The following is a 21,580-nucleotide window of genomic DNA, read 5'->3' as shown; positions in this document are numbered from 1 at the left end:
CAATAATTACAATGCATATAATAGCATTAAAAATGGAATAGAGCGAGACTGCATATTTAACCTATTTTATTCATTTTCTGGCGAATGTATTTCGAAATCAAAACGATTAAACAGCGATTATATATAAAAAAAAATAAATAATAAGTAATTTTTGCAAAATCTAATAAAAATCGTCCATTTTTAATTTAATCTCAATTGTTCTCACAGTAGAAACAAAGTGAATAATCGTACAACGAAATACCGTCACAAAAAAAAACAATTTCTGAATTTACAATTTTTTTTATATTAAACAAACCGTGGAAAAAACGGTTTCCTCTTTTTGAGCTCGGCGGTACGGATAAATGCATATTCTGGTCCGGAAGTCATGTAAATTGTTCTCAGGTGTTACGATAAGGTGCGTTTCTTCCCGGCGCCCGATTACTCGTACTGGTGCACAACGAATAACACGCTACACGGTCCAGGTGACATGGTATCCGTGATCGCCTGCTGCGATCACTCCGACTTCTGCAATCTCAACTTAATGCCCTTTATTCCTCCTCACGAGTACAGAGGTGGGCCATACTTCCGACTGGTCGATTACCTCGAACGAGGTATAGCTTCCGCCCGCTACGTTTCCTTCTAAGGTCGATCGAATTAATGCGAGATTTTTTCAAGGTTCGATGTATTTATTGAATTTTGCTGACTTGTTTCACGTCAGTCATAAAAAAATCTTCGTATATAATTCCATAAGGAAATTCATTTAAATAATAAATATTCTCGATGAATAATTCACAAGATTTTTGAATAGGTATTGAACGTTATAAGAAATCGTGAGAAAAAGAAAAACAAATAATATTTAACAGACGGTTGAATTTCAGCGATAAAATAAAACAGATGTTAAAATTAATCAATAAACGAAAATTGAAGGATATATATGTTTAGTTTAAAAATATAGGACGATTGATTCTAGATTTGTTTCTATGTGTTACAAATTTATAAAATTATCGATTTAATAAAATTAATTTTCATCAGAAATTGAAAAATCGAATTAACATATGTCTATTATATGTTATTAAGTCATATAAAAATATTTACGAATAAATTAAGTAGAAAATTGTTTCAAAATAACAATGTTGTAAATTTTACGTTTATTGTATAATCGAATCTAAAAGAAATCTTTGCAATGACGATCTTGGAAAAATGCATTCGATAAAAATAGAATAAAAATAAAATAAATAAATAAATAAAGAGACAAAGAAAAATTTTGGGCTTTCGATTATCGATTTTCGATGCTTTTTGTGATTTGTCTGGGCGATCATCTTGTCGCATACACGTATTCTCATCTTCCCCCATATAAGTCCTTTGTACACGTTGTCTTTGTTCATGCTTCACTATCGAGCTGACATAATGCAGCAACCACGAAACATCGTGATTCGCTATAATGTCTACGTTTCTGTTGTCGAAGAACTGTTTGTGAAATTCAATATTTTGCACTATTATTGTAAAAGAGGCCGCTGTTCCATTACATGACTTGATAAAACATTCTGTTTATATTATGGTAACTTACGTCTATTTTTTGTAAATGTATTACGAAAATATTTTACGATTTAATCTTAGTCTTTCTTTACGTTACATTATTGGTTGATAGAAGATTCTGCAGTGATCAATGATTTTTGCGAAATTTTTTAATAAAAATAATCAAAGAGTGATCATTTTGTTTTTATTCTTTTTGAATTTCAAACATACGTTCAATATATATAGTTAGAAAAAAATTGTTTCTGCACAGAATTATAATATTTTTTTTATAAGTTTAAGAAAACAAATTGTCATAGATCAAAGTTGGTTACGATATTTATCTTTGTGACACATTGGAATATAAATTATTAATTATTGTTTGATCTTCATAACTCACAATTTAACACAAATTTTTACGCAATAAACATGTTTTGCCACTTAAAATTATACCGCAAATTAATATCTAATATCAAGTAATATCCAATAATTCATTGAAATTGATTCTCGAACGAATTAAACAATATATATTCTTACTTATACCTCACCGTTCTTGTCAACTCTTGAGATTCGAGACGTTATAGGTTAAGAACAAGATAGCTTTATTATAGTCAATACACGAAATATCGTCAATTATATGTTGTCTATTAATTTTTATAGAAATATGTTTTAGAATGGAATTACAAAATGAATTTCGAATAAACAATTTTAAATTTGAGATTAAGAGAAAAATCATACAAATGATAAATTACAAAAAATAAATTTCTATTATAACAAGAAAAAAAACAAATAGATTATAAAAAAAATATATTTACATATATTTTTACACAATATAATTTTTCGTAATTAAATTTTGATATATATTGTTAAACAATCACTTTTTCACTATAAGAAAATTACATAACGAATCGATACAAATATGTATATAGTAACGACACCTATCTTGAATAATTGTAAATAAGATTTGGAAGTTATTCGTATTTTATGGTGTGAACAGTTCAAATATTGGACGCAAGATGGTGTGCGAAATTAGCGTCTGAATCGTCAGCAATTCGTACATTCTTAATCTTATCAAAAAAGAACGTGATGCGTAGTGAATATTCTGTAATTTTATGATGATACAATCTTGGCAGATTGTGTATCGTTTTGCATCTTTTTATAGTATGGGAAAGTTCTCGCTTGGTGATAATATACTTTTTGTAAGTTGTATTTGGATAAGATAATGCCGAATTTATACACTTGTACTTGATAATCAGAATTCGCTTCAACGTATCTCCCATAAAGTTTGAGATATCTATTTTTTCGCAATTATTCGTGGACAATATTTACATGTGATTCAATTATAGATTTAGAAAATATGTTATCTATTACATAGATAAATTTAGATTATTAATAGATAATTTATATTGAAGAAATTAGAAAATAATTTATATCAACCATAAAATAAATAAAAATAATAATTTTAAATGTTTCGATGTATAACTGCGAAAAAGAACAAACATCTAAAAAGAAAATTCCATTGAACATGAATACAAAAAATATCGAAGAAAAAAAACCGTGACACATATTACTAATCATATTTTCATTAATTATTGGGTTACAATATATTCCGTTCAGAAATAACGAAGTATTACGTAAAATCATTCACTATCGTTTTCGTTTATCCATTTATATCTCTATCGTTTTCAGAAGACGCGACTTCGTAAAAAATCGTCTGAGTTTTTTTTTATGTCAAATTCACACAGTTTCAAGATAACAAAGTCCATCGAACAATAATAAAAGGATTGAAATTTCGAACTTCTTAGAATATAATTTGTTGATATCTCAGTGGTTGATTGATAAAAAAAATTTTAATACGTTCGAAGTGAAATTTTGATTATAAAAGATTATTAATAAAAATTATACTTAAATTTCCTAATTTTTATTTATGCATTACTTGCTTTTTACTTTATTATTTAAATCTATGTGTTTCTTAATTTTTAAATACTTTTTATTTTTTTTTTGTATAATTTTTTTTTTGTAAACTGCTATAATAATTTTTTTTTAATACTAACTGAAATCAATTTATTTTTAAGACACGTGGCGCCTCTAGGTGTTTTGACTAGATATCATAAGGCGCCTATGTGGCGTCGTTGGCCTCGAGTGTATTAAATCATGAACAAAATTTTCTTCTATGAGTGTTTGCATTTATGGTGCTTTCAATACGAATTAGAAAGCATTTTCAACGTGATTTACTTCATTGAAAATAATTTTATTTTGACTTGTTATTTCTAGTTTTATTTTTTTATTTTAAGTTTCATTATTTTTAATGCAATATTAAAAATTCAATGATTATATATTTAAAGAGTTTTAAGCAGTTTTATATGTTGGAAATAGAGGTTAGATTATTAATTATATTAAAAAAATATCAGTTATTTTTTAAAAGCCTGAAAAAGAAACTATTTGAATTGATTTCTGTCGAATAGAGACATTTCATCTCGTGAAACCCCGTTCAGTGAGAAATTGAAAAAAGAAACGAATATAATTGAACGTAAAAACAGAATGTCTATATGTTTCGTCGCGATATGTCGGGTATGAACTCTTATTACGGAAACGATGTTGTAAAAACGTGTTATCAACGGAACAAGAGAATCGTCTCGCACTTATCTCTATCAGACTGTTCCAAATAGAAATGAACTAAAAATATTTTGATACGGCATTTTATATCTCGAATCACACGTCCGTTTCGAGTTCTATCCAGTTCGTTCTTGCTTTCAAAATTATCATTCGCATAAAACACAAATTACGCATTTAAATTCCAAATTCTTCGTTTAATCATATCATTTAAAGATTTCACTATCTTATCACTTCCAATCAATTCGTAGACTCATTCAAAGGAATAAAAATGAAAAAGCTAACCTCTTCGTTTCCAATTTGACAAGAGTTCACGATTGACATAACTGTTATAAATCGAGAAAGGAACTATACTCGATATTTGGTTATTGGCAAACATTCGCAGCATGAGCGTAATAATCTTATGAAAAGCAAACAGAGTGGGACGCGATGTAAAAGGGAATGGTGGCGATAGGTTAACTAAAATGGACGACATCGCGATGTATTGTACAGAGTAACGAAGTGTATTCGCGCAGTATTGATGAAGGCATGATGGAACGTATCGAAAGCGGTATCCATCGATTATATCAGCCTCCACTAAATCCAGAGAGGATGAGTCGGCTAGTTATTGATGCGCGTTTTCACTGCAACATTTGTTTCGATGCGCTCGTTAATGATAATAACTAGGTATTTTTTTAATATTCTCGTCTTGTAAAATACTTAATTACAGTCATTGATTGATTGAAAAATTTGATACACATATAAGAATATTTGATATTGCATTTAGAAATTTAATTTAGATGCGAAATAAGATAAGGGAACAGTGGTCTTATATTACATGTATTATATTATATGTTATATATAAGTGGAAATTATTAAATGATTAAATAAGGAATGAAACGTAACGTTAATCATTTTAATCTTTTTAAAAACAGGATCAAGATTATATCAATAAAACAAAAATACAATAAATTAAAGAATAAAATATATCGTTATATCCAATTTTCAAAATCATTCATTAAAAAAAATTGTATATAATAATTATGGCATTGATTTACAAAATTTTCATTTTTCGATCTTGATAATTTTTTAATGTGTTATTAAGATTATATCATTCTATAATAATATAAGTTTTAATTTGGTGATTGTTATTTATTAAAAAATTATTAACAAAAAATATTTCTTCGAAACAATTAGATTAGATTAAATTTTAGTTTTAATCAATTTATTGCTGCAAATAATTGATATCAATTTCACAGTTGGATTAAAAAAAATGTAATAAATAATTATTATTAAATAAGACCAAACAAAATATAAATCATCATTTAATTTCACCTCGAATCAAAAATTAATTTATTAATTGAATAAAAATTTATTTATTAACTATTAACCGATCGATTGAATTAGTTTTCTTAATCGACGCAACATAACCTAACTTAATCGAAAACACAGTTTCGAAGAAGCAACTCTGTTAATAACTTTTTACTAAACGACTACCAAGTAAAAGCTTCACAGTATTATTTATAACGAGAATCTTGGTAAAAGATTGGACAATATTTTTTTATAAACAATTAATAAAAATTTCAAGTTCTTAATGAACAAACTTCGACAACGGAAAAAAATGTATTCTTCGCAGAATCACGCAAAAGAATTTTTTTAGTAAATCTGTGTAATAATATCTTTATATAAACGAATATAAATTAGAGAAAATTATTCTATATGAAAAAAAAAAGCTGCATGATCAAGATATCAAGCATCATGAAACGAGTTCACACACTAACATTACACGTCAGCAAGGTATATGTATATATACATATATATAAATATAATAGACACGCGCGCGCGCGCGCACGTACACACACTTGCACATACACACTGATCCCAGATACTTGTTCAATTTTCATCGGGTATCCGGACGTGCGCAATCATTCACCTGTGATTCTCGTCCTCTGTCTCACCGTTATTCGTCATCTCATCGAATACCTCGTGGGAATCAATTTGGTGCCTTATCGTGAAATTGCTAGATGGATGGTTCTTTCGCCGGTCGCCGGCTCTGTGATCGATTCGATTCCACGAATATTTGTTTCCCGCGGCATCAGCCGCTCGTTCCCATGATCTTTCCAATTTCCCTGTTGTGTATCGAGAGAAAAAAAAAAAAATATTGAAAATGATAGTAAATCCTGTGATTCTCCAAATGGTTGCAAGTTCAACTCGATGCCAATTATTTTGATACGATTTTTAATCGAATTTTCAAAAATAATCACTCGTTTCAGAAGATTAAGTCACGAGTGATTTTCTTTTTTTATTTTAATTAATCATCTTCGAAGTTTATATCGAAATTCGATTCGATTCGATTCGAAAACGATCGTTTGTTTCGAAAAATTTTTCAGAAAATTTAATTCAGAAAAATTAAATCGATATTGATTTAAAATTTTCCAAAAGCGAATTTTCCCTTCATCGAAAAATTAAATTTTCGAAATTGACTAGAAGATTCGAAAGTTTAATTTTGAAATGATTTCTGATCTCTTTTCTTCAAAAGTAAAACGAATTTCGAAGGTAGCAAATGTTTTCGAATCGTGTACAAAATATCCAAACTCCCCCTTTACGCCTTAACACCCTGTGTGGTTTTTCGAGGAATAATAATCGATTAACAGCACCCACGTGATGGAATTCATGCCCACCGTCGACCGCAAGGTAAGTGAAGCTGCCAAGATCGAGAGGATCGTGAAAGAAGTTCTGCAGCCACACGATGACTCATGCACGAATTGCGTCATCGTATTGTGCATGCACAGGTAATGCAGTACATGGTTCATTTTTGGCCAGAAAACTTGATGGAAGGAGGCAGAATCGACAAACAGACGATATATATATATATATATAATATATGTATATTATATTCACGATAATTCTTCGATTTTCTCACTTTTTCTTTCTCCTTTCTCCCTCCCCCCTCCTTCCCTCTCTCTTAATGTAAATCGAGAATGTGAAAAGATTCGAGAAGATTCGATCCAAATCAGGTATCGATTGAAGTATTTATATAAAGAATTGCAAAAGAGTTTGTCCCTGCTCCTGACCTACTGATCTCCTCACTGCTGCCACCTGCATGCGCCTGTTGGTTCAAATTGTTCATCATTTACTGCACGCTTCTCGGTGTATCCAGCATGCCGTATATCATTTTAGCACGTTGCTCGAACATGTATGGCCGGTGCATCCTTTGTCCTCTTTTGTCGTCAATCTGACGCATTTTGTACGTATACCGCTTGATTTTCATTCCAAAATCTCGCTTTGCTGGCTTTTCGAATCACTTGGAGAAACTTGTTACGTTTAAAATATTCTGGAAGAAACGGTTAATGCTTCTTTCTTATCTTCGTCTTTTTGATCAAGAAAATCGAGTAGAGTTGATTTATATTTGAAATTGTATATTGACCCTTTGCAGTAGTATTTTCAATATTTTCTAGATTAGTAAATTATGAATTAAAAATCCAAATATTAGGAATGAAGAGAAATATGTATTATTAGAGATTGAATATTGTATATATTAGAGTCAAATTTTAATAATTGAATTTAATTGATAAATTTTGTCGGTAAAGGGTTGATAACGAAAAGGTTAACCGTTTGTAGAAAAAAAAATGTGCACAACGAATGTTCCATGTTTCTCTGGGGTGGTTATTTTGCGTAAATCAATCATTATAAAATGATAACGAAAGATTTGTCGGGAAAAGTGGCGGCGGGTGAGGATGACGCGGCGTGGGTCACTTGGAAAATGGCCTTGATGATAGCAATGCCGATATGCGCCATCTGCGTGGTGGTCATGGTCATTTATCATGTGCGCAAGACTCCAGAAAGGCCCGGAAATAGCGATGACTCGCAAGAAGCACCGGATCGACCTATCCTGGGCAGTGTTACTATTAGGGGTATGCTGGAAATGACTACCAGTGGTAGTGGCTCAGGTAGGTCAAATTAAAGTTTTATATATACTTTGTAGCCAATTAAAAAAAATTTGTACTTGAACAAATGAAAATAAAAAATTTCTATATTTATTTTATAGATAAATCTCAAATAAAATTCTAAATTATAATAAAAATGATGATAATCTTTACCAAAGTTTGTATAAATCTATCTATCTTAATACATTCGAGATTGTATCAAAAAATCGTAGGATTTTGATTCGAATATCGAATTTTCGAAACAATAGTGAAATAACGAAAAATACAAATAACCTTATATATTAACGACGATATTTGTATTGAATACATATCTATATATGGAAAAGAAAATTTACATGGAAAATTTTTTTTCATCTTTCGTTTTTTTAAGTTCATGACTATATGTATTGATCTAACTGTAGAATAAAAAAATTTCTATGATCATATGCATCACAGAGTAAGAAATCTTTATAATAATCATACGCCATAGAATAGAAAATACCTATAATGCAACTGTACTATGTCGATCACTACAAAATAGAAAATCCCTATGACGTACATGTTGCGCCACCAGTCTCGAACGTGTTAAAACAATAACCGAGTAGAAAGATCGAAATTTGTTGGTAAGAAATTGCGAGAACAAGTGTCATCTTCAATCATACTGAAATCCATGTTCTTCAATGCCCATCCTCTCTTAAGTAGGCCTGCCGCTTCTGGTACAGCGAAGCATAGCACGCCAGATTCAGCTGGTGGAGACGATCGGAAAGGGTCGGTTCGGTGAGGTGTGGCGTGGTCGTTGGAGGGGTGAGAATGTTGCTGTGAAAATCTTCAGCTCGCGCGAAGAAAGGTCTTGGTTCAGGGAGGCCGAAATTTACCAGACGGTGATGCTCAGGCACGACAATATCCTCGGATTCATTGCTGCCGATAATAAAGGTATGTATATAAAGATTTACATGCAGTAGATACATATATTTAAGATATACATACATATATATATATATATACTAACATATAAATAATATATACTTTTTCTTGGCCGAATGAAATTCACAACAACTTTAAATTCTTCTTGAATATTTTTGAGAGAGACTTCAATGGAGATGCCTTCTGAAAATATTTTTTTTTATATATTCAATGGATTTTTTATTTTGAAATTATGAAAAATATAAAATATTGCATATTAGAAACAAAATTATATAGCTTTATTAAACTATTAATTTAGTCAAATTTATGATTTGTAATCTTGTTATTTATTGAAAAGAATGAAGAAGTTTTTTTCTGTGCCATTTTTCTTGGAAAAATATATTTATAAATATCTGATTTCAATAATATTTTTCAATAATAGTTGATTTCAATAATAAATTGTCAATTTAATATAATGAATAATGTTAATAAAAACAATTAAAAATTAAATCATTCTTTACTAAATTTTTTAACTAAAAATTTATTATATACTTATTAATCTAACCTAATTCAAACTATAAAACTAGAAATTAGATAAATTTTTGCATGACATCAATTAATTTATAATTTAGTTCTAAGTTTAATTTCATTTAAAATCAAAATTAAATAAAAAAAAACTCATTCAATTGTTAGCTGACTTGATAGTTTGCATTAACTTTGAACAAATTTTCTATCATAAAGCAACCAGCCATCAATTGTCTAGTAATAAATCTGAATAAAACTAACCTAACCTAATCTAACTGTTTCTATTAAGCTTTTTAATAAACGATCAATAAATGAAATCTTTATAATATTGATAACCTTACTACATATTATAAAAATCAAGATTGAAAAATAATATATTTTTATAAATTTATAGATAATATTGAAAAATGTTTCGAAATTCTTGAGAGAAAAAAATAGTGAGAGTTATGTATCCGCAAAATCAATAGCAATGGATAAGTTGTTAAGTTGTTAAGTTATGTATATAATACACGAATAATTCATGGAAATTTGTAGTCTCTTTGTCGATCACTATTATCATCTTTCTAATTATTATGATGATGTTTATTCTTCTTGGAGAATTATTCATATTATGATATTCATACACTAATTCGTTAATCGTGCCATCATATACATGTATTTTTTATAATTTTATGTGTATGGCAATATACTATATTTGGTTAATTTGACTTATTCAATAAGACGAGATATAATCTTAAAATAATTTCATACAAAATGAAATTCACTTAATGAAATAATTAAAATTATTTAATGAATTAAAATAAAATATTTTTCAAATAATTCTAAATGACCAGTTATTCAAATTTTGATTACGAAATTATATTAATTTCAATTTTTATCTTATTTTATTTTAGAAGTTAATTATAATATTAAAAAGTTAAAAAAAACTACTTTCGATTCAATTTATGTGCGTGAGAAAAATTAGTGAAATAAAGATGCTTAAGATATTTCATTTTTTTTTTAAAAAAAAGCAAATTATTTGCGATGTTTAAATTATATAAGCGACTTTTTTTTTTTTTGATTTTCAAAAAGTTTTATCAAGTTCCCTGTTGGGATATTCCATGAAATGATCTTTTGTCTGCAAATGTTCTGAATAAAGTTGTACACAAATATAATAATAATTGTTGAACGCACAGATAGATCTTTTTAATCTTTTAAATATAGATCAAACAAGGATTAAAAATGTTCTGATTGGATAGATTTTTTCAAGAGACATTTAGAATATTTAAACTTGATGAAAGCATCATTGATGTATCGTTTAGCGCGAGGTCAAACGACGAGACGCTGAACTCTATATGAATCATTAGATAGATCAGTGGAATCATCATGTTAATGACTTATAAATTATCTTTTATTGCTGCACCAATCGTATGGGTCATATTGTACGTTTTCTTAATATTATTAGACTCTATATGATTATAATTTTTTTATTTATTAGATTGAATTTTGATTGTAAAATTACATTAATTTCAGTATTGTTATTTATTTCATTTATCGAAAACTTTTAATAACTCTGAGCAGCTAAACCCTTTTACTTTAATTTATAGTGATGCATGCGGGCATTTTAAGATTCGAGATAAAACCAAAGTGAAGGATCTGTTTTGAAACGTTCGATTGGAATACTTCAGTTTTTTTTACACTAATAATAGAAGTTCTTTTTAATCCTTTGCACTATGAAATTAACTCTGACAATTTTATTTTAGAATTCTTGAAGAAAATTACAGTGTAAAAAGTTAGAATAATAATAAAATTTAAGTAGCCTAATTATTATACGTATTGGATTTAAATTAGGTTAAGTTAAAAATATTTTTGCGAACAACAAATAAAATCTTCACAATGCTGTTTAAAACGATAACTGACATCATATTAAAAAAATCATCGAAATCGAAGTATAATAGCTTTTTGTAAATAATTGCCGAATAAATATTATTTTGAAATGAACAATTTGCTACTTGATGGACTAACCCGAGATATATTGCACCTTTTAGATAATGGTACGTGGACCCAGCTATGGTTAATCACAGATTATCACGAGAAAGGTTCGCTGTTCGATTATCTGAACAGATCTACCGTGGACACGAACGGTATGATCAGGATGGCCTTGTCGATTGCTACCGGGCTTGCGCATCTTCACATGGAGATCGTCGGTACTCAAGGGAAGCCCGCCATTGCTCACAGGGATCTCAAGTCGAAGAACATCCTTGTGAAAACGAATGGCACATGCGCGATTGGCGATCTCGGATTGGCTGTCAGACATGACGTAATAACAGACACTGTCGATATACAATTGAACAATCGGGTCGGCACTAAACGATATATGGCACCCGAGGTAAAATAAATAAAAAAAATTATAAATAAAAAAACTCATTTAATAATTTCGTTATTCGTTGAAAAATTATTTTGATGAATATTTCTGATTTTAATAATATAATTGAAAAAATTTTTTGGTGATTTTGTGTTGAAAACACTCATTATATTACAGTATACATTATACATTACAGTATAGTCAGTATACATTAATGCATCCTTATTTCAATTTGTGGTAAATACTTAAATATTAATTTAATAATTTAATAATGAATTAATAAAAAAATTAATGGTAGATTAAAATATTATTTTTTACAAAAATTTATTTAATTAAACACTCTGCTCTAAGCGAAAACAATGTATTCACATTGTCCGATTTAATTTTTTTTGAAGATAATTATATTATAAGCAGTGAGAAACATCTTTTGCTCCTATAAAATTTCGAAATTTGTGAAAAATGTAGTCTTTAAATTAGTATCTTTAAAATTAATTTTCGATCTCGAAATAGATAAGTGTACCGATGAAAATTTCTTCTCGAGAATCCTGACAATTGTTGCTTTTGCTTTCAGGTTCTCGAAGAGACGATAAACATGAACCATTTTGACTCCTTCAAGAGGGCTGACGTGTACGCTCTCGGGCTGATCCTTTGGGAGATCGCGAGGCGATGTAACGTCGGCGGAATCCACGACGAGTATCAGCTGCCGTTTTACGACTTGGTGCCTTCCGATCCGACGATTGAAGAGATGCGTAAAGTTGTGTGCACCGACAGACAGAGGCCGTCGATACCGAATCGGTGGCAGTCCATCGACGTACGTGCTACATTCCTTCATCGTTCTATTTTTTCTTTCTTCCAACGTAGATTCCATTTTTCATTTTTTCCTTTTTTTTCTTTTTTTCTTTTTTTCTTTCTAGGCATTGCAAGTGATGTCAAAGGTGATGAAAGAATGTTGGTATCACAACGCGGCAGCTAGGTTAACCGCGCTTAGGATTAAAAAATCTCTGGCCAACTATGGCGCGATGGAGGACCTGAAGTGAAAGAAAATTGGCAATCGATTATCGAAAAAAAGGAAAAAAGAAAACAAAAACGATCGTTGACAATTACGAAAGTGCTCGAAACACGCATGGACACTCACTCTGACTGTAACATACTTTTATCGCAATAAAACTTTTTAAGTGCCGCGTTACTATGCGCGAGAAAGGGAGCGAGAATATGGAAGAGAGCGAGAGCGAAAATGAGAGAAAGAAAAATGAGAGAAAGAGATTAAGATATTCAGTCGGTAATGAGAAAATTCTAATAGTTGAAGCAGAGAGCCTAATGAAAGACTGGTTAAAAAAAAAACAAAAAACAAAAAAAAACGAAAAAAAAAAAATCTAGACGACGTTCCTTTAATCGCGTTGACTTGATCGAGTCGTACCCTAATTTCGAGTATCAGCTTGAACGTATAAGATAAAATTATTCTATGCAAAAGAGAGGCCATAGTCGAACAACTCAAGGGGATATTTTTTTTCTCTCTTTTTTCTTTTTTTTTTTTTTTTGTTTTTAAGGAAAGACACGTTAACGAATCGATAACTAACGATGGATTCGTGGATAGTCGATAAAGATGTAAAAACACGAGGGGTATCGAAAGCATTTTCCATCCGACGATCGATCGATCGATCGATCGATCAATTGAATAAAATAAATGGATGAATAAACGCGCGCAATGGCGTTCGGTTAATCGAATGTGATGATCATGTCTGATTACGTGATCACCTCTGCTGTATATTTATTAATAGTAATGATAAGATAATGAAGTATATATAAATTTATTATATAAATATATATATATATATATAATGACGTTTATTGAGTAATATTTTAATGAATATTAATAAAATTTGTATATTAATATATAAACACGTATAATTATGTATTCGTTATCGGGCTAATCCGATTCGATTAACCGATCTAACTTGTTTATCGAATAGTTTGTAATTCGAGCATCATTTCAACCGATTTAAACCGATTATTTAATAATTGATTGAATTATCGTGAATCAATCAATCGATCGATCGATCGATCAACGACGATTCCTCACGGGTATTTTTGCATACGATTGACTTGATGAGAAAAACAAAGATGGCCTCCACATTGGAGTAAATTTTTATACGTTTCTGCTCTTTTTTTTTTTTTTTTTTATTTATAATTTTTATCGTTTTATCGTTTCGATTTATTGTCATCAATTTTACCGGTGCATCCAGAGACTGGCTTTCCTTTTTTTTTTCTTTTCTTTTCTTTTTTTGTTTTGGAGCATATACCATACACACCGTGTTACAAGAGAAATGCATATCCTTGTTTCTCGTTTTTGCGATTAAGCAGAGTCGAGTACTCTGCACGTGTATACAGGGTAGCTAGAAAGAGCCGAACAATTTATGGTTATCGGATAGAAACGACCACATAAATAGTTCAACTATATTCTGTGGTTCTGTTTTTCTTCGTAAAAAAAGAAATTAACCGAGATCGACGTAAACGCGTTAAACCGAGATGAAAGAAAGAAAATGAAAAAAAAAAAAATGCATTTTTCCTAAAAACTTTTTTTACAAGACCTTTTTTTTTGCCAACAACTACAAAGCAAACAATACTTTTCGAATAACTGATAATTTTGCAATAATTCTTTTCAAGGTTTTTACAACGAACGACTTTTTCCATCACAACTTCCGGTTTAATTTAACCGTATATTAAATATACATACATACATACACATATACATATATACGTACATATGCGCGCATGCGCGCTTACACATATAAGTACATACATAACACGACACACTCACTCACACGCACACACATATTCTTAGCGTTAGACATACCCAAATGTTTTGCTCAAGATGAAATATTTTTGCGTATTAAATCGTGATACGCGAACTGAAGGCAGTGCGTCATGATACGCGGGACTTTCGAAGCGTGTTTCCTTTGTAACACAGGAAGGCTGAAATTGAAGGGTGCTAAGCTCAAGAATGAATGTATATCATTTATGGTATGAAAGGCAGATTGAGCAATTGAGGGAACGGAAGATAGAGAATGGAAGAGACAGAGACTACGAATCTATTGACTGAAAGGTAGCGAGAAAGAGAAAAAAAAAAAAAGAAAAAATAAAAAGGTAGGAGAGAAATGAATGTGAATTGATAAAGAAAAAAAAAAAAAGAAAAAAACAAAGAAAAAACATTGGAGAAACTATATTTTCGGGAATTTTTTCATGGATCGATGAAAGGAAAACAGAGATAGATAGAGAGAGAGAGGGAGGGAGAGAAAGAGAGAGAGAGAGAGAGAGAGAAGCAATTGAGAATAATGATAACAGCTTAATAAGCTTCAATTTATAAATACGCTGTTTTCCTCGAATATTCTTTATTATAACTTCGATTTTCCACGTGAGTGATATTTTATACGTTTTTCATTTTCAATTCGTGTTTTTATAAAGTGTAATGAAGAATATTCGATTTATAACATTATCCTCCTTAATTAAAATATCCTATTCAATATTTTCCTTTTTTTCAACCTATATCTGCATTTTTAAATTTTATGGTTTTTTTAACTTGTAAAATTTTTTAAAGATCCAATTTATTTTTTTCAATAACGTTTTTTCCTGATTGGAAAAATAATAATTTTAAATATTAGGATTTTAAATTTTAATTAAGGAAGGCAAAACACGCGTATTTCTACGCGTTACGGTTGATGAAAAGCAATCATATGAGACGGATTTGTGTGAATGTATAAATATTGTCAAAGGAACGATTAGTAGTGTGAGTATGGTATATCTCTCTGTGAAAAGTTAAAAAAAAAAAGAAAAAAAAAGAAAAAAAAAAGAAAAAAATAAAAAAAAATTACGTTTGGCGATCATCTCGGTCATGATCCTAAACATGATTCGTTGAATTCATCGGTAATGTTGAATAAAAAGAAAAAGGGAAAAAAAAATATTAAGCGTTAAACTTGCTGCAACGGAGCGTGGACGATTTTAAAAATTTAAAAATCGCGAAGATTGAGCCGAGATATTGAAGAATGATGGTACACAAGAAAAACGGAACTGTAGAAGAGGAAACGAAGAGGAAGAAATGGAAGAACAGTAAAGACGATCGCGCATTAAGGGAAAATTGGAAAAAGAAGAGAAAGAGAAATATCGTTGTCACCAATAATCAACGTATAAAGAAAAAGTCTGCGAATATAATTAATTATTGTATAAAAGAACGAGGTGGCATCCTATATAACTGTATTTTTATATTGTTTTTTTTTTTACCAACCGTGTCCTCGACAAGCGGACGTCTAACTGATTTTTTCTCTTCCGTTTTCTAAAAGAGACTTTTTTAATCTATTCGAAACCCAGATGTCGGGATCCGTTTATATTAAAAACTGGACGGCGACAATTTCCAATTTGTCGATGCACTTTTTATATATATATATATATATATATACATATACATATATATATACATATATATATACATATACATATATATATATATATATTATATGTATTATATATATTATATATATATATTATATTATATTGTTATATAATATATATATATTAACCTTGTCGAGACTAGTGTTCTTTTGAATGCGATATATATATACATATATATATATATGTGTGTATATATATATATATATATATATATAGTAAAGTATGATAACTATAGCATGAAAATGTTTTGTTACATTTTGAGAACACGAATGATTTAACATATTCGCTGCCACTGTCGAAACTATCCATTTGTACATGTGATATTCCGTATGTTTCGACAATACTTTGACGACATTTCGACAATGCTTCGATAATATTTTGATATTGCATCAATAGGAATCGATTACCACTAGATATTCATAGTTACAAAAGAAATATCGATGTCACTCTTCAACACATTTACTGTTACTATCGAAGCATTGCTTGTAGATATACACGGATTACTATATACTACATCAACACATTCACACCATGGCAATGTAATTTAGTATCGTATTACATCTGCGCATAGAAGGTTCATTGTTGGTGTGAGCATGTCCGTGTATTGATGATTTACAGAACTAGCAATAGGTGGCGCATGCCTTTAATATTTCCTTGACGGCAGCGAACGTGTTAATACAAGTAAGTTTCGTTCTAATTTTTATAATATATCCATCGACACCGAATACGGGTATACAATCCAACTAAAAATTCATATATCTTCGAAAGGAAGCAATCGTATCGTAATATCCATAGATAAACGAGACAAAATATTCCTTTCTCCTCGGCTATCGACGATGATATTCTATGTGTAAAAGTTATTAGTCGTTTAACCTTCACCGACCAGAGAGACACGTTGCCACTTTCGTGGACGCTGCAATTTACCAAAAGACTGAACGATCTAATGTTCGATTATAGTAGGTAAAATGGATTTTACGTAATCGAGGAAAAAGAAAAGAAACGAAAAGAAAAAAAAACTATGAAATAGCCGGTGACCGCGTGACGTGTCCAGCTCGTGCAACACGATTCGCGGCCTTTTTTTTTTTTTTTCGATAAAAATAATGCTACTACATCGTGGAAACCATATTTTTTCCACCATGTTCTTCTCATACACATTCCTATTGCGATGTAGGTTAATTTTACAATGTATAAATAACGATACATAGAATTACTTGCTGCATCGATGAAGTTCCACGTATGAGAACTGGATCAGAATTATTACGTTTCTCGAATCCGCCACGGATGTGGAACTCCATCGACGATCCTAGCCCCGCAGGTGTTTCCATATTACTAGTACAATTTTGTGCCAATAACAGATATCGAATGTTAACTAAAGCGCGCGCGAGAGAGAGGGAGAGAAGGAGAGAGACATATATTGATATTATAACATATACAGAAATATTCTGACACGCGCATGTATGCGCGCTTTTTACACTTTCGTTCGAGAGTACAATGTCTTTTCGGTTTGACTTGTTACTTGGAGGCGTTACCTGTTACCAGTGCTTTTTCTGACTGCCCCGTTTTTTGTAAACACGTTTTATATAAAAGTGTTACATTAGTGTAGACGATTCGAAAGATTTTATGAAGTAGAGAAATAATATAAGGAATTTTAAGATAGTTGTGATAAATTGTATATAAATATTTAAAAATTCTTTTTTAAAATATAGATAAATAAGGATGCCTTACAACTTCAAATGATTCTTTCAAGATTTTCTCCGTTCAATCACTCCAATTATTTTTAGAATTTATCGCAACCTGTTTTAAAAACTCCTGTATTCGCTCGATTGCTATCGAATCTTTCTAGATTTTAATTGTAGTAAGAGTAAGATCCGATACGAATGATTGACATAACGTTGTTGAGAATTTATTATCAGTGACAAAAAATACACAGCGATGAGTGATGAAAATTTAATAAAAAATTACAATGAAAATTTTAAAAAAATTAGAAGAAAAATTGTTCAACTATCATGAATATTTGTAAAAGTACACGTACCATTAAACAGCAACGACGGTGCGTCGTTTGATCCGTATCGGATTTGATAGGACCTAACAATTTCTCTGTCCATTCCGTCGTGTTCAGATTAAACCCAAAAGATATTATTTTCTCTCGAACGTGACCATATCTGCCGCCGTCACATTTCTAAGCGATCTTCGGTGGTCGGTGGAACATCAAACAGCCGAGGAGAAAAGTTAAATCGTCACCTGGGTTTCGAAAACAGTCTGATTCATCCGACAAGCACCGAACTGCCAAATAGTATATTTCACTCCCTAAACCCCCTGTATAACACTCTTCTTTGCTCCCTCGCCGTTTAATAAGCGCTTTTCCAATCCCTTAATCCCCTAACTTGTACAAAATGAGAGAAAAAGAGAGTGAGTGTGTGTATGTGTGCACGCGTATGTGAAAGAGAGAGAGAGAGATGTATTAAATAAAAATAAAAATAATAATAATAATAATAATAATAATAATAATAAATAAATAAAAGAAAGCGCAAAACGTGCAAAACGTGGCGTCGTGTTAGAATGCGAGAAACCTGTACCTTCGAGGCGATATTATAGTCTAGTATCGTCCGCTTTTAGTTCAAAGCAACGTTCGACTTTATTTTCAGTTGCGCGCGCATCGACGGTGATGAATGATGCGCAAAGAAAAAATTTTGTATCTGCGCCGTTCCAATAGAATATTCGTTTCACGTGTTGATAGATCGATGAATCGTTTGTTGATTATTGAAACTTTTTTTATATTTTTTACGAATCCGAACAGAATTTTAAAAGGAATGATCGTATAATTTTATTTTATAATTATTACCGTTGTCGAAAATTTCATTCGATAGATTTTTAACGTATAACATATTTTAACATTTTTAATTTTTATTATTAACTTTATACGATTTCATGCAAATTGATCTATTTTTCAAATTTATATATATATATATATTTATATAATTATATAAATTTAATTTATATATATATATTTATATATTTAATTTATATATATATATTTTTAAATTTATTATAAATTTATATATACATATATATATATATATATTTACTTTCTGATATTGCATATAATATTGTATATAGATATAATCGATTTCACGTTATACAACACGTGAACGAATATTTTAGAATGTTATTGTAATTTTTAAAAGTTAATCAACTTGAATGTTGGAACGACGCCGCGATCCAGCTTTTATTTTTTGCGTTACGTAATCACGCAATAATTCCGCATTAATAATTTGCACATTTAGATTTGCAATGTCATCCGTTTTCTATTTGCTACTGCATTTTTAGAGAGAGAGAGAGAGAGAGAGAGAGAAAGAATTGAAAGAAATTGGCGTGATTTATAAATTTGCGATAGATTATTCCTGCGTTATCATTCACTTGTCTTTATTATTGACGATATAGTCAATTTTTTTTCTATAATGTAAATTTCTTCAAATTTCATTTTATCTACTCCACATTTTTTTCGCGAATTTCATTCCACGAGAAGAAATCATTCAATTTCATTTTTAAAATTTTTTTCCAAATTTTCTGTAACAATATTTTTAATTGCTCGAAAAAAAAAGAAATTGGAAATAGATCGAAACTCGAATTAAAAATTTTTCAAAATCCAGAATACTTATTTTTCCTTTTTTTTTTCATCTTCTATTGAAAAATTATAAATTAATATTTCTTCAACCAATGGTAATAAAAAATTTCTAACTTTTTGAATTTCAAATTTGAATGATCCATTTCTAGAAAAAATTTTATTTCGAGTTACAGATTCAGATTTCATTTCTTATTTCCTTTTTTTTTTTTTTTCCTCTATGTATGCGTGCATGCGTGTGTGAAAGATTTATCTTTTTTCATTTCTGCTGGCAGTCAAATATTTGTTTCTTTTCAAATTTTTCGCGTTAAAGAATTAACATTAATCATCGAAGCGACACTTTGCTTCTCCGCTTTTGTTGATCGCGTTGTTTTATCGAAGAGAGAAAGAAATAAGAAGAGGAAATAAAAAGAGTACCTACCGTTATTAAAATTAATTATTATTATATTATTTTATATTATTCGTTTATCACCGTAGCGACGATCTTTTCACTTATCGTTTCTCTTTTTTCTTTTTCTTTTTCTTTTTTTTTTTTCTTCAAATGTATTATAACCCTGTACATAATGGTGTAAATGTTTATCAACGACTTACGATAGGACGAGCACTTGTAATTTTCGTAATGACGAATGGGTGGATTGGTGGATGGTATTTTTATTTTTCTTTTTTTTTTTTTTTTTTCTTTCTCAATTTCAACGTATGTTTGTAACAGGCACGTAACTATTTTCAAATTTGACTTGTACGATAGCGAGTTGAAAAATATAAACGTGTCGCTAATTTGTAAAAAATTACTCGATTATGCGAACCGAACCGATCGAGTTCTTTTGTAGAGCGTAACATTATAGTAGATGGATGAAAAAAAGTGTATTTGCTAAATTAAATGATCATTTTTGCAAAATTTTACGATGGTTACGATCATTGCAATTCTTTTAATCTCTCGTCAGAATCCTCGACAATTGAACGAATGTACTTTAAAATTCTTAAAATTTTTTATTTTAAATCTCAGTCTTGTGTATAAACATTTTTTGATAAACATGAAAAAAAAAACAAATTATTTCACTTCCACAATTATCTCGACGATCTAGAATCAGCGATACGTTTATTCGATATTCATATCTGTCATATTTCAAAGAGAAATAATTATAAAAAGAAACAATCATTGAATAATGAAAGGAGGATATTTGTTCGATCATCCATTATCAGTGTATGATACGTGCCTGATGATATGGGTGGATATTAATACTGTTAATAGATATACGTACCTAATGTTATTAATTATTAATTAACGATTGATTTGTAATTATAACGGGGCCACGGAATTCTCGAGGCTCATCGCGCGCGAGTCCGCGGTTTCACAGCTTTTTTTCACGTGATTATCTTTTTTACAATCTCGCGAAACAACCTAATCTTTTTCTAAAAAAAATAAAAAAAAAAAAGAAAAAAAAGGAGAAGTGTAAAAGAATGTTTAAAAAAGAAAAAAAAAAAGAAGAAATATCGAAGAAATATTGATCGTTGAGAAACACAGTTTGGTACGTGACAATGTATTATTCGACGCTGTGGTCGCGACTCTCGCGAGATTTTCGAAGCCTCTTGCGTTGCGTTGTCCACGCGGACCCTACTAATAAACGCCATAGCGGTCTGAGAAGTAATTGGCTCGAATAAATTAAATTTACATTAAGAATCGTTTTGCTTTTGTTAGCATATGATCCTTTTCTTGAATTCCTTATTCGTGTTTTA

General features: G+C 30.0%; 1 protein-coding gene across 21 annotated transcripts in view; it reads left to right on the top strand.

Annotated features, from left to right (window-relative positions):
- The window catches only part of LOC107999693 (TGF-beta receptor type-1), a 49,559-nt gene extending 28,033 nt beyond the window's left edge, over nt 1–21,526 (top strand). For 4 of the 21 annotated variants that reach the window (XM_062076724.1, XM_062076722.1, XM_062076715.1 and 1 more), the window contains 4 exons: nt 7,806–8,033; nt 8,709–8,942; nt 11,465–11,805; nt 12,353–21,526. In XM_062076724.1, the coding sequence (XP_061932708.1) occupies nt 7,806–8,033; nt 8,709–8,942; nt 11,465–11,805; nt 12,353–12,754 (1,205 nt within the window). In that variant the 3' untranslated portion in view covers nt 12,755–21,526. Of the gene's footprint in view, nt 1–381; nt 591–7,805; nt 8,034–8,708; nt 8,943–11,464; nt 11,806–12,352 lie in introns of all 21 variants that reach the window. The other 17 variants (XM_062076728.1, XM_062076727.1, XM_062076717.1 and 14 more) reach the window with 11 other exon arrangements.
- The last annotated feature ends 54 nt before the right edge of the window (nt 21,527–21,580 follow it).

Source organism: Apis cerana, linkage group LG6 (assembly GCF_029169275.1).
Source record: "Apis cerana isolate GH-2021 linkage group LG6, AcerK_1.0, whole genome shotgun sequence".
Lineage (NCBI taxonomy): Eukaryota > Metazoa > Arthropoda > Insecta > Hymenoptera > Apidae > Apis > Apis cerana.
This window is presented reverse-complemented; position numbering and strand designations above follow the sequence as displayed.